Source organism: Terrapene carolina, unplaced genomic scaffold (genome assembly GCF_002925995.2).
Source record: "Terrapene carolina triunguis isolate 2854851 unplaced genomic scaffold, T_m_triunguis-2.0 Scaffold172, whole genome shotgun sequence".
Taxonomy (NCBI): Eukaryota; Metazoa; Chordata; order Testudines; family Emydidae; genus Terrapene; species Terrapene triunguis.
The window spans coordinates 1170544-1183550 of NW_020664523.1; the positions used below are offsets into that span (position 1 = coordinate 1170544).

Sequence of the window (13007 nt, forward strand, 5' to 3'; positions counted from 1 at the left end):
CTCTAACCAGGGCCGGCTCTAGGATTTTTGCCGCCCAAGGCAAAAACAATTTTGGCCTTCCTCCCCCCCCGTTTTTTAATTACCCCGGCCCCGCCTCAACTCCGCCCCTTCCCTGCCTCCTCCCCCCAGGCTCTCAAGCCTAGGAGGGAGGGGGAGAAGCGGTGCCCGCGCCGCGGCCACTCGGAGTCTCCCCCTCCCTCCCAGGTTTGAGAGCCTGGGAGGGAGGGGGAGCAGCGGCGCGCGAAACGTCTGTTTTGCGTGCTGCGGCCACTCGGAGTCTCCCCCTCCCTCCCAGGTTTGAGAGCCTGGGAGGGAGGGCGAGTAACGGCGCGCGAGTGGCAGCAGCAGCGGAGGTGAGCTAGGGCGGCCGGGGCACATTTTTAGGGGCGGCATTCTGGCGCTGGCCATGCCGCCCCTAAAAATGTGCCGCCCCAAGCACCAGCTTGTTTTGCTGGTGCCTAGAGCTGGCCCTGTCTCTAACCCAGGCTAATAGCATTGCCATTCTGGAACCCAGTCTGGGAACTCTTGTGGTTCTCTGGCCAGAGGTCAGCGTGCTCAGGTTCTGGTGGGGCTGGGAGAGGAATAGGAACATTGGATGTACCATAGTATGCAGTTCTGGAGGATCAACGGAGAGGAACACTCAGCAGGCCTCTTACCCTCTTTTCTTCTCAAAGCTCTTCCCAGAACCACTCCAGGGGAGAAGCTTTGTGCCAGAGAAGCCCACTAGTCTTACCCAGCTGTCTTAGCAATGCAGGCCTGGCCCACAGTGGGAGAAGGGGTGGGGAGACACAGAACAGAACCCGAATGATGGTGCTTCATTCCATAGAATCATAGAATATCAGGGTTGGAAGGGACCTCAGGAGGTCATCTAGTCCAACCCCCTGCTCAAAGCAGGACCAACACCAACTAAATCATCCCAGCCAGGGCTTTGTCAAGCCTGACCTTAAAAACCTCCAAGGAAGGAGATTCCACCACCTCCCTAGTAAAGCATTCCAGTGCTTCACCACCCTCCTAGTGAAATAGTGTTTCCTAATATCCAACCTAGACCTCCCCCACTGCAATTTGAGACCATTGCTCCTTGTTCTGTCATCTGCCACCACTGAGAACAGCCGAGCTCCATCCTCTTTGGGAACCCCCCTCAGGTAGTTGAAAGCAGCTATCAAATCCCCCCTCATTCTTCTCTTCTGGAGACTAAACAATCCCAGTTCCCTCATCTTCTCCTCATAAGTCATGTGCTCCAGACCCCTAATCATTTTTGTTGCCCTCCGCTGGACTCTTTCCAATATTTCCACATCCTTCTTGTAGTGTGGGGCCCAAAACTGGACACAGTACTCCAGATGAGGCCTCACCAATGTCGCATAAAGGGGAACGATCACGTCCCTCGATCTGCTGGCAATGCCCCTACTTATACAGCCCAAAATGCCATTAGCCTTCTTGGCAACAAGAGCACACTGTTGACTCATATCGAGCTTCTCGTCCACTGTGACCCCTAGGTCCTTTTCTGCAGAACTGCTACCTAGCCATTCGGTCCCTAGTCTGTAGCAGTGCATAGGATTCTTCCGTCCTAAGTGCAGGATTCTGCACTTGTCCTTGTTGAACCTCATCAGGTTTCTTTTGGCCCAATCCTCCAATTTGTCTAGGTCCCTCTGTATCTGATCCCTCTGATCCATGCTGTAGGACAGACTGGGCCTGTCTGCATAACCACGGATGTTTGACCTGCTAGAACACACTGGGTCAGGAGCCTGCAGTGAAGCTAAGCAGGCAGCATGTCTTGTAGCTAACTACGCTGTGCCCACCAGCCAGACTCTGCCTTGCGCTGTGGAATGCAGCACAGCTGTATTGCTGCCCCTAATCACACTGCGGGACTCCTGTCTAGTGCCAAAAATGGTCAAATAACCCCACTAGGCAAATCAACTTCTGCTTTCCCTTCCCAGCTGCCTGATAGAGCAGTAGGGAACATGGCTCCCTTTGAATCCACTGCCTCCTCCTGTGCACTCCCAGGCTGACACTCTGGAACTAGCTAGCTACTACTGCAGTGCAGATGTGATGAGCTCACTGGCTCTCTCCAGGCCCCACCTTAAATGGCCTCTAGTTGGGGTACTGTAAGCTTCTGTGCCTGAGTAGATCTAAATCTCCAGGACCACCTCCTCCCTGCTAGATTCTAACCAGGCTGAGGGGCTGACAGTGCCCAGCCTGTAGCTACTGTGTCCTAAAGCCACAGTCTGGCACGGTAATTCTGGAAGGGGAGCCCAGCTGCTTGGATTTCACACTGTGCAGTGTGTCATCTTGTAAACATTAAAGTGTTTTAACCATCCTCTCCAGACACCAACCTGGCTCTTTAATCTCCTGCCCTGGTATGCCCTCTTCCAGCTTTGGTTTAATGTGAAACTCTGTGGTGCAACTTCCTAAACTGGCTCTAAAGTCTCTGGCTAGCCACAATCACCTGGGATAGACACTGAATGAATGACACCAAGCTTTGCCCATGCTTCTGCTAATGCTTCTGCTGCCTGCTCCATCCCATCAGGCTTTGACTGTCTCTCTTCTCCTCTCTAGTCCTGTGGCTTCCACTCTCTGGAGATGGATTCAGGATCTCCTCTGGTAATGTGCATCTTATGTTTACACATGCAGCGTGTCTGTCCTCGCAGGTCCCAGAGCATTTTGCTAGCTAGAGGCAGGAATCTCTTCACCCTGGGGTGGAATGCAGCCACCTCTGGAGTGGAATACAGCAGCCCATTGGCAGTGGCTAGGAAAGCTACACAACCATTTAGGACAGGAAGTCAGCTGCGGCAGCATTAAGCACAAGCTAGGCACACAGCCACTTGGGAAGACTCTTTCAAGGCAGGCCCTGACACTCTGGGGTAATGTAGCTCTCCTGAGGAAACAGGCCAGGAAGAAATAGTGCTGTCTGGTCAGTCTCCCCAGCCCAGGCTTGATGGTGGAACCAAAAGGCAAGGTGGTGCTTGATACCCTGCAAACTGCAAGGCCAGCTGTGGAAATGGAGAATTCCATCTCCAGATGTAACTGTGGCTCTAGAAAGGTGGAATATAATAACCCCCTCTGGATTGTCCCCAGGGCACTGGACTAATGTCCTGACTTGGGCAGAGATTGCCAGGGGATCTCTAGTGGCCACAAGTGGCTTTGTCTCATCAGACAGCATTCTGTGTGTCCTAGCCCATATTAGGACATTGGTTAATGCTGGTTGGGAGAGGAAGTGTCCTCTACTGAATTATGTTCCTTGGTCTCCCCTTCAAGTACTAGCCCGGCCTGATCCTTCTTGTGTAGCTTGAGAGCTGCTGAGAGCACAGCCCAGGAGGAACAGAGCCAAGTGCTTCTCTGCAGTTAGAGCTCCACAAGCTAGGGAGGTGCTCTCTCTAGTGCTTCATCCTGGTCCTGTTGCCTTTACTGTAACTCTGTTTTGTTCTCAGAGTTCTGGACGCTTCATCTTGCCTGCTGGGGGATCCTTCGCTAGCATGCTGGAAGATCAGGTCTCCAGAGACGGCCGCCATGGCCAGTGGCAGCGGAGAAGGCGGCTGGACGGAGCGCTCAACAGGGTCCCGGTGGGCTTCTACCAGAAGGTCTGGAAAATCCTGCAGAAGGTGAGCTGGTCTCATGCTGCCATTGTTCAGCTGTCTCTTCCACGTGTGCATGCATGTATGTGTGAGTGCGTGAGCGCACATCCATGCACCTGGATCCCCTTGGCCAGTGTTTTCACGTCATGGGGACAATCCATCAGCAGCGCACACACCTCATCGTTGTGCGTTCTAGCCAGCTGAGCAACTACCCTATCCCTGCCTTTGAGGGCCTATTCCAATAGCTGCCAGCCATGCCGGTTCCCAGGGTTTGCTTGGGAGTTCTATGACAAAAGCCCAGGTTTGGGCCCCAGATAGTAAGGTGCTTTTTATTAGTGCTGGGAGCCCCGCCCTGTTGGCTGGCTTTGCAGCTAAATCCTGTTCCCAGGGCTGCATAGGTGTAAAGGGCCTGTTTCATCCCTGTGTTGACAGAGGGGGGCAGTTTGTGACTCTCTCTTGTTCAGGGGCTGCAGGGGCACATGTGACCCCCTGCATTAGCCAGGACAGCCCAGATTTGCCCCTCTGCTGTTTGTAAACTGCAGCTAGAAGCCCAGATGGGTTTACTGCCTGGTGCAGGCGGTGCTGGGGAGGAATTCCTGCACAGACATAGCTGCCAGTCTGGAGTGGTAGGTGATGGTACCAAACCTGCCAACTAGAGGTGCGGTCATACAGCAGGGCACGAATGTGAGACATACAGCACCAAACTTGGGGCTTGTCTACGTGGTAAATGGAAGCAAAGGGATTGTTGCAATCCACCCCTTCGTCATTCTGCTGGATGCCTGGGTCTCGACACTCGCTTTCAGTAAAAGGGCTTTATCCTTCAGTAAAAAGCCTGTATCTTGGGAGAACTTATCCAGCTTAACCAAACTGATATGAAGGCACTTGTACCGCAGTGTGTGCCCATGCCCAGACTTCAGCTGAAATAGCTAGGGGGTGAGTTACAACTGCAATTGTTGTTTCAAGTCCCCTTACCGTGTAGAAAAACCCTGAACTTTACCATGTGTCCACCACATCTGGGTGCTAACTGCATTTCTCAAGGCTGCATGCTCTGCTTGGTGAATGGAAAATGCAGTTATTGGTTTGCTGGTTTTAAACACTCCACTGGGGGGGATCCAGGATAGTGAACAGGGGCCTGTCTGGGCTGCAACCTCTAACCCTTGGTCTTATTCTGCAGTGCCATGGCCTCTCTGTGGAGGGCTTTGTCCTTCCAGCCTCAACAACCAAAGAGGTAAGAGCTTTGGGAGCGGGGGTATCAACTGATCTTATGAGGGTAGATCCATGGGGAAGTGTGTGTGTGTGCGAAATAATGTCAAAAGTGTTAAGGTTGCAAATTCAGGCACTTGGGTGTTCCGAGGTTAGGATGTGCCAGAATTAAGGCTGCCCGTACCACAAGAATTAGAATTATTATTTTACTGCTAACAAAACTGTCCTTTCCCCAGCCTTATTCTCAAACAGCCAGACTGTCTTTGTTCTAACTCCATTGTCCTCCTCTTCCTCCCAACCCCCAAAATAAATCCAGCTCAGGCAGAGAACTCACGTGGAAAGGGCAGCCTGGAGAATTGTTTGTCAGTTTGCAAAGCAATTGAGAATGGTTAGAATGAGAAGCATCAGGTACCTCTAATGTAGGTGTTGCTACCACTCCGCCTCTCTCTCACTTACCTCCCCACCCTGCAAGTATTTGCATAATGCACCTCTTATTCTCCCTTCCTGCCCATCTCCTTTCATCTCCAGGGAGGACTAAACAGGGCCTGGCTCTCCCAGAACATCAGCCCTTCTCCCTTTTCCCCCACCATCCCCTCATTGGGGCTCTAAACGATCCCCCGCCAACTTGTCTGACTGTTCCCCTTCCTGATTGGTGAGAGTATCTCGCTGCTTCCTCCCCCTCTTGACCGTGGAGCAGCAGGGTCTTGACTGCTGTTTTCCCCACGTGGGTGAGAGAAGGCCCAGCAACTCCCAACAGTTCTGAGCCTCTGGGCTGGTCAAGCGCCTGCTCTCAGGCACGGAGCTGAGCGTTGAGTGGCTTTGCCGTGTCATGAGCCAGACCAGTCTGCGATGGCGGCTGCTTCTCCCACATTGCGGCTGGCTGCTCTGTTACTTCTGGGGGAATTCTGTGCCAAAAAATAAAAAATTCTGTGCACGATATTTTAAAATTCTGTACAATTCTGCATATTTTATTTGTCAAAATAACACAATATAATCACACCAGTTTCCATTATTTTTGGTCATTTATTTCAAAATACCTGTCAGCAAGTATGTCTGTAACAATATAGATAACAAAAAAAACCATTTCCTGAATCCTTTGACAAATAGATTCCTTACTATCCATATTAATACAGAATTCTAAGTAATAATTCATTTAAACTACAATACAGAACCGTATTTCCCACACCCCTTAGAAGCACTGAAAAGGCCTGTGGGAGTCAGGGGTAATGGAGGAGCTGAGGGAGAGGGAAGTAAATTGCTGGGAAGGAGCCTGGGTGTGAACTTGGAGGGTTGTTGGGTATGGGTGGGAAAAGTATAGGAGGCGGGGAGAGATTGTTAGGGAGCTTCCCCCATGCAGACCCTGGCTGACCCCTAGCCGCTCCCATTCAGTCAGGCACATCTGCCCTTGTCCCCATGTGTTCCTGCACCCCATCTATCCTTTCACCCCCTGTCCACGTGTCCCTCCACCCCCAATCAGACACCTACTCCCCCCCATCCTCATGTGGCCCTGTACACCCTCCCCAGTCCCTGTGTGTCTCTGAGCCTTCCAGCCCCTCCCCTGTCTCCATGTGTCTCTGTGCCCCCACCCAACCACCCCCGTCCCTATGTGCAGGGGCGGCTCCAGGCACCAGTGCACCAAGCGCGTGCCTGGGGCGGCAAGCCGCGAGGGGCGGCTTGCCGGTCGCTGTGGGGGCGGCAGTCAGGGAGCCTTCAGCGGCATGCCTGCGGGAGGTCTGCTGGTCCCGCGGCTTCGGCGGCAATTCGGCGGCGGGTACGCCAAAGCCGCGGGACTGACGGACCTCCCGCAGGCATGCCGCCGAATCCGCATTACCAGCGGACCTCCCACAGGCGTGCCACCGATAGCCGCCTGACTGCCATGCTTGGGGCGGCAAAATGCATAGAGCCGCCCCTGCCTATGTGTCCCTGCACCCCTCCCAGGTCCCTGTGTGTCTCTGCCCCCACCCAATCACCCCCAGTCCCTATGTGCCCCTGTCCCCATGTGTCTCTGTGCCCCCACTCAGCCACTCCCCGTCCCTATGTAGCTCTGCACCCTCTCTCCCATCACCATGTGGCCTCCTCCCCCCTGTAGCCCTGTGCCTCCACTCCCATTCAGCCCCTGCCTCAGTCTGTCCACCACCACTAGTCCTTAAGAGCCCCTGTCTGCCCCTCTCCCACCAGTACCCCATGGTGTCTGTCTCCTCATAGCCCGTCTTCTGACCTGGCCTGACGGGCACTGAAGGCTCTCTCTTTTCCTCACTGGCTGGGAGCTGCTGCTTTGTTCTATCGCCACAGTGTCCTCTGGTGGGCAAAAGGCAGAACTGCAGCAACATTTCAGCAGAAGCTTTTTTTCTTGCGCAAAAAATTAAAAATATGCATGGCTCACTAATTATGCATGCACGCAGTAGCATAGAATTCCCCAAGGAGTACTCTGTGAAGCACAATCTTCAGTGCTCCTGAACTCAGGGGTTCCACCAGCCTCAGTCAGCCAGTTGCTCTGTCAGCACATCACTCGTGCACCGGCATGTCCCTTATAGAGGGAGGCGCTTAGAATCCAGGCTCCTAGGTTCCATCCCACTGACTTGCTGGGGAACCCTGGGCAAGGCACTTTCCCTCTCTGTGCTTCTGTTCATCCACCTACACAACGGGGCTAAGGATACTGAGCGATTTGCTGCCTGCTATGAAATGCTACAAAGCGATAGATTGCAGGTGCTGGACTGGGCGTGCGCTGTGAGGGTTGTGGGGTTCACTGGAACATGGGACACACCTGCATTAATAGGCTTTTGGTTCTCACAGATGACTCCTGGGGAGATCAAGTTTTCAGTCCATGTGGAGTCCGTCTTGAACCGTGTCCCACAGCCAGAATACAGGCAGCTCCTGGTAGAAGCCATCCTTGTCCTGACCATGCTGGCAGATGTGGAAATACACAGCATTGGGGGCATCATTGCAGTGGAAAAGATTGTGCACATAGCAAATGACTTATTCTGTGAAGAACAGGTATGGAACCTGCCCTCTTCCAGAGGGAATGAGTGAGACGAACCTGGCCTTGGACTCTGCGGGGCTGTGGTGGCAAGCGTGCATGTCGTACGTTCCTTAGCACATGTGGGTCATGGCACAGAGAACTTGCAGCAGCAGTGCAGTCAAAGGCTTCTACTGAGTGTCCATTGGAGACCCAAGCCCTGATGGTTAAGAGCAATTTTACGTGTCACCTCCAGGGAGTAACCAGATTCCCTGAAATCCAGGACATATTTCTAGCGATGGTGATGAGGGTGGAGAGGAGGCAGTGGTGGCAGGGTTTGGGCAGTGGAAATGGGGGTGCTGGGGGTGCCTGCTGGTGTGTAGGCAGGATTGGCTCAGGCTGTGAGTGTGGGGTGGAAGTGATGTGGCACTTGGGGGTGCACTGGTGACTGATAACTCCCTTCTCTCCTTTTCCCCACTCCTCACCCACACAGAAAGCACTGGGCGCTGATGACAACATGCTGGAGAAAGATCCCGCCACAGGCATCTGTACCTTGCTGTATGACAGTGCCCCTAGTGGCAGGTTTGGCACCATGACCTACCTCTCCAGAGCAGTGGCAACGTATGTGGAGGAGTTCCTCCCCAGCAGTGGCTGTACCATGCAATAGACCCATTTGGGCTTGCAGCTGGAGTTAACAAACTGCCTTGGATTACCTTTTAGGAGTCAAAGGCAGGCGTTAAGCTAGCTTGCTGGTAGACTGTCTCCATGCCATGACAACTTGTTGAATTCAGGAGTGGAACCTACCATTTCCTAGCTTCACCCTGGGGAAAAAAACACTCTGCTGCAATAGCTGTTCTCAGCAGGGGGAGCGTGTCTCTGCTGATGCCAAGTGATGTTTCAGGAGAGCATGTTTGTGTGATTAAACCATGGCTGTGTTTGCATACAGCCATCCCAGCTCTTCCCTGGCACTGAACCCAGGACCGGGTTCACATGTGAGAGGCCTGTGCTGAGGGTCCTGGGGTTTGATCCCTGCTTGGCTCTGGGGTGTCTGTATGTGCATTACAAGTCAAAGCTTGGGGTAGGTTTCACTCAGTGAGGTGGTGAATGGGGGACGGCTCTGCAGATGCACACTATGGTGCTCAGGCTGGTCTCACCTCACTGGTTTCCCTCTATTGTGTTTTGGGTTTTGAACAGGCTCTTGCTGCTCTAGCCCCAAATGTGTGTTGAATTTTGAAGGAGGGTTTTATAAACTGAACAGTAGCTTACCCTGTTGTCGTAGGGGCTTGGGCCCAGAGCAGACCCTGCTGGCATTAACTCGCTGAGCAACGCAAACCTAGTCTCTGTGCCCTGCCCATTAGTCCCACGGGCTTCTTCCCACAGTGCAGTCTGGACCCATTGGCGCCAACTCTATGGGTCCTCCAGGGCTGGAGCACCCACAGGGAAAAATTGGTGGGTGCTCTGCACCCACTGGCAGCTCCCCAGCTCGCCTCCACTCTGCCTCCTCCCCTGAGCACGCCGCCGCATCCTGCTTCTCCCCCCCCCTCCCTCCCAGCGCTTGCCCCGGGCAAGTCTGGGAAGGAGGGGGAACGTGGCGCACTTGAGGGAGGAGGCAGGGCCAGGGCGGGGATTTGGGGAGGGGCACAGGGGCGGAGTTAGGGCAGGGACTTTGGGGGCAGGGGTGTAGTCAGACCGGGGGCAAGGCCAGGGGCTCGAGCACCCACCGGCCCAGAAAAAAGTTGGCGCCTGTGTCTGGACCCCCCCTACTCCTCTGCCCCCCAGAGATGTGAAGCTTTCAGAATCCAGGCAGAGTCACTTTGGAAGGCAGGTGTATCGAGACCCTGAACCACTCTACCCGTCTGCTGGGAGCCTTTAAAGAGAACGCTGACTCTAGGCACTTTTGGCTTGCTCTCCAGCCCCATCCCACACCATGTTCAGCCAGGCTTTGATGTGCTGTGTTCCTGCCAATCAGGCCTGTTGTGGACTCGCCCTCCTGGATTGCCCCTTGTGGCCTGGCGTGGTGTTTTGGTGACTCCGCCTCTCTCTCCTCATCAGGACTTCAGTGGGGACATGGCCCTCTGGCCAGGCTGCCCTGTTGCTCCTCCTCTTCCGGGGTATCAGTGTCACCAATAAATCCTATCTGACAGAATACCGGCAATGAACAAGTCTTCCACCCCCGGCCTCCTCTCCAGTCTCACTCGTTTGCCAGAGCAGTGACTCTGAGCTTCCCCCCAGAACCCCTCAGCAAAATAGAAACCCAGCAACTTGTGCCCAGCCCCGGCTTGAGCTTGTAGCCAGTTTAGGTTCTCCCTGGTGCTCCGCTCTTCTACCCAACAGTTACCGCCAACCCCCAGGGCTGCCTCCCTGGAGTCCTGCCCCCTTTCCAAGGCCCACCACAAGCATGAATTCCACTCCTGGCCCTTTCCCACCATACTCCTCCTGCCCAGCTCCTGCAGAGAGGGCCTCCAGACAACCTCTCCTGGCTCTCCCTCCCTCCACGGCACTGACCTCCTCCAGCCTGGCCCCCCTGCAGGTGTAACAAAGTGGGGCCCCTTCATAGTGGGGTGTGGCTTATGCACCCCCTCAAGGCTGTGTCCAGCATGGTACAGATGGTTTCCACCTCTGAGGTGCAGGACCTGGGCACAATGGCGGTCCAGCTCCTCCTTACACTCGCTCATCGTCAGGAGTAGACAGTCCCTATCCTCCAAGGCCTCCCAATGCCCAGAGCAGTTCTCCCTTTCACAGCGCCTGCTCCAATGCCAGCAGCTTCTTTTGCACATTCTCTGCCATTGCAACTATATGCTTGCACCCTGTCCCATTCAGTGCCTCTGCAGTAAGGGCCTCAGTCTTTTCACCTAGCTCCCGGCAAGCTGCTGAGAGTTGGTAGTCACCCACACTTCCCCTGTTTTATTTGAGGCAGTGTCCGAGTCCTCGCTGCGGGCTATTCAGCCTCTTGCGTGGGCTCCGCTCCCCTGTGCTCATCTCAACCCAGAGGGAAACCTGCTTCTATACCAGCTGCTGCTGCTGCTTCCAGTGTTCTGCCTCTGCCTTCTCCGAGGCTGGTTCTTGTCTGGCTGCTTGGGTCATCACCTCTTGCCAGGCAGTGCCTGTTTCCACCCGCTCTCACTTACAGGCTTTCAGCTGGCCAGGCAGAATCTGCAGGTGACTCATGGCTGCTGGCTGGCCTCCTTCAGCAGTCTCCAGCTGGGTTTCTAACACCTTTGAGTCCTCCCCAGCCTCAGCAGTCCTGGGCTGCAGCTCTTCGTTCACCCTAGCCCTTCCCTTCCTTTACATCATCTTCTTCTGTACCAGAGTTGGAAATTCCCACCAATCCCTCCCCAGGATCACAGGCTGAGGAAGAGTCTTGGCTGCTCCAACCTGCATATGCCACCCCTGGCCCCGTACCTCCAGCTCTAGTCGGTCATGGGACACCCCCCTTCTCCTTTTTTTCCTGGACATGAGATGTGCATTGGCAGGTGTTGGTCCACATTTCCTCAGCCCAGCGTTTGACCACACCCTGAACCCACCAGGACATCTACTGCCACTCCTCCCCCTTAGGTAGCCCTGCGTTTAGCAGCTTTTTAACCTTATCCAGGGAGGACCCTGCTCCACAAACTTCAGTGAAATAATTCATGTATCTGTGCTCCATCAATCGACAGTCCCTCCTAAAGCATCCTGGCTTGCTGCACTGACTTCCTTGGCTGCCCCCAGAGGAGCTCCGTTTGACTGAGGGACTGACCGGAAGGCTGGTAGATCTGAAGTGCCCTGGAGAAAACGTCCTCAGTTTCCTGGCAGTTCCCCCATTGGGACACCTCATCCACCTGTCTCCCCTGCTGGGACACTCCCAGTCTGGCCCATCGTTCAGGTGTGGCCCTCTTGGCTTCAAAACAGACGTTGGTAGGGTGGCCAGTTTTGGTTGGATGTATTTCTGGAGGTTTCATCACATGACATAATCTCTAATTCCTGGCGACTCCAGGACAGTGCTGGCAGGTTGGCAACTCTAGGCTTTGGCCTGCTCTCATGTCGCCTACTGATGCAGGCCGGAACCATTTTACCCCACTTCAGACCCCTCAGGGCAGGAGCGGTAGAAACTGCTGCAGGACCACATGGTCCATGACTTTTCCACTGAGCTGGTCAAGGCACAGCCACCAGGACGCGAGGTCCTGCAAGCATTGTGCCACTACTTGTGGCAGAGATTCCTCCCCCTCCTCCCCTGGGGGGGGACTGGCCCCGGAACCAGAGCTGATATGCTGCTAGAGTCAGTCCTAGCCTATTCAAAATGGCAGCCTTTGCCAGCCAGCTCTGCCTTACATCACAGTACGCAGCCTGAGCCTCTCCTGTCACAAAGGCCTTCATGGGGCTGCCCAGGCTGCTTCTTACTGCTTGTATTGAGCCTTGTGCCACTGCTGTTGGGTGGCAAATGGTGCTGCCTGCTGGTTGTCCATAGTTGGAGGAGGAGCACCTGAATGTGCCACTGCTGCTGTTGTAGCACAGCCATCTGCAGCTGTCGCTGGGTCGCTGCCAGCAGATGTGCCAGCCCCACTCTTCTTTCCCTTCCCAAATTCTGGGCCAGGTCCCTCTGGCCCTGTTTCAGAGGCTGATTGAGGTGCTCACATGCTCCGTGTTCTATCACAGACGCACTGTCCTGGAGCACCCCCTTGTGGCGTGACATGGCATTTCAGTGACTCCGCCTCCCCCTCCCCCTTCTGGACTTCAGTGGTCTGGTGCAGTGGGACCGTGGCCCTCTGGCCAGGCTACGCTATAGTTCCACCTCTTCCAGGGTATCTCTGTCCCAAACGAATCATATCTGATAGAATAATGGCAATGCACACAATGTCTTCTGCCCCGCAGGCTCTTCAGGCTCTTGTTTGTCAGAGCAGTGACTCTGGGCTTCACCCAGGAGCCCCTCAGCAAAACCTAACACCAGCTGAAATACAAACCCAGCAACTTCTGCCCAGCCCCTGCCTGGCTCTCCGCAGCCTTCGCCTTCCCCAGTCTGGAATCTGCCTAGAGAAAGGGCCTACCCTGACATGAGCTCTTAGCCCATCTTATGTTCTCCCCAAGTGTGACCCGCCCCTGCAGGTGTAACCTTGCGGGGCTGTTAGACCTCTCAACAGTAGCTAACCCTGTGGGGCTGTTAGCTCTCAGTTGTAGCTAACTCTTCTTGGTTGGTGTGGGATCTGCATCCCATCCCCTTTCATCTCTCCAGGTGAAACCAGCAGTAAATTAACTGCTTCCCCGTCGCTGCAGCAGTAGACCATGGTGGTGCTGGTCCTCCCTTG

At 54.6% G+C, this 13007-nt stretch overlaps 1 protein-coding gene across 3 annotated transcripts in view; it reads left to right on the forward strand.

Annotated features, from left to right (window-relative positions):
• PHKA1 (phosphorylase kinase regulatory subunit alpha 1) overlaps nucleotides 1-9186 on the forward strand; it is an 88692-nt gene extending 79506 nt beyond the window's left edge. The window contains exons 28-32 of one of the 3 annotated variants that reach the window (XM_024199347.1): nucleotides 2554-2598; nucleotides 3426-3596; nucleotides 4744-4797; nucleotides 7566-7766; nucleotides 8222-9186. In XM_024199347.1, coding sequence (XP_024055115.1) covers nucleotides 2554-2598; nucleotides 3426-3596; nucleotides 4744-4797; nucleotides 7566-7766; nucleotides 8222-8395 — 645 coding nt within the window. In that variant the 3' untranslated portion in view covers nucleotides 8396-9186. The other 2 variants (XM_024199390.1, XM_024199382.2) reach the window with 2 other exon arrangements.
• The last annotated feature ends 3821 nt before the right edge of the window (nucleotides 9187-13007 follow it).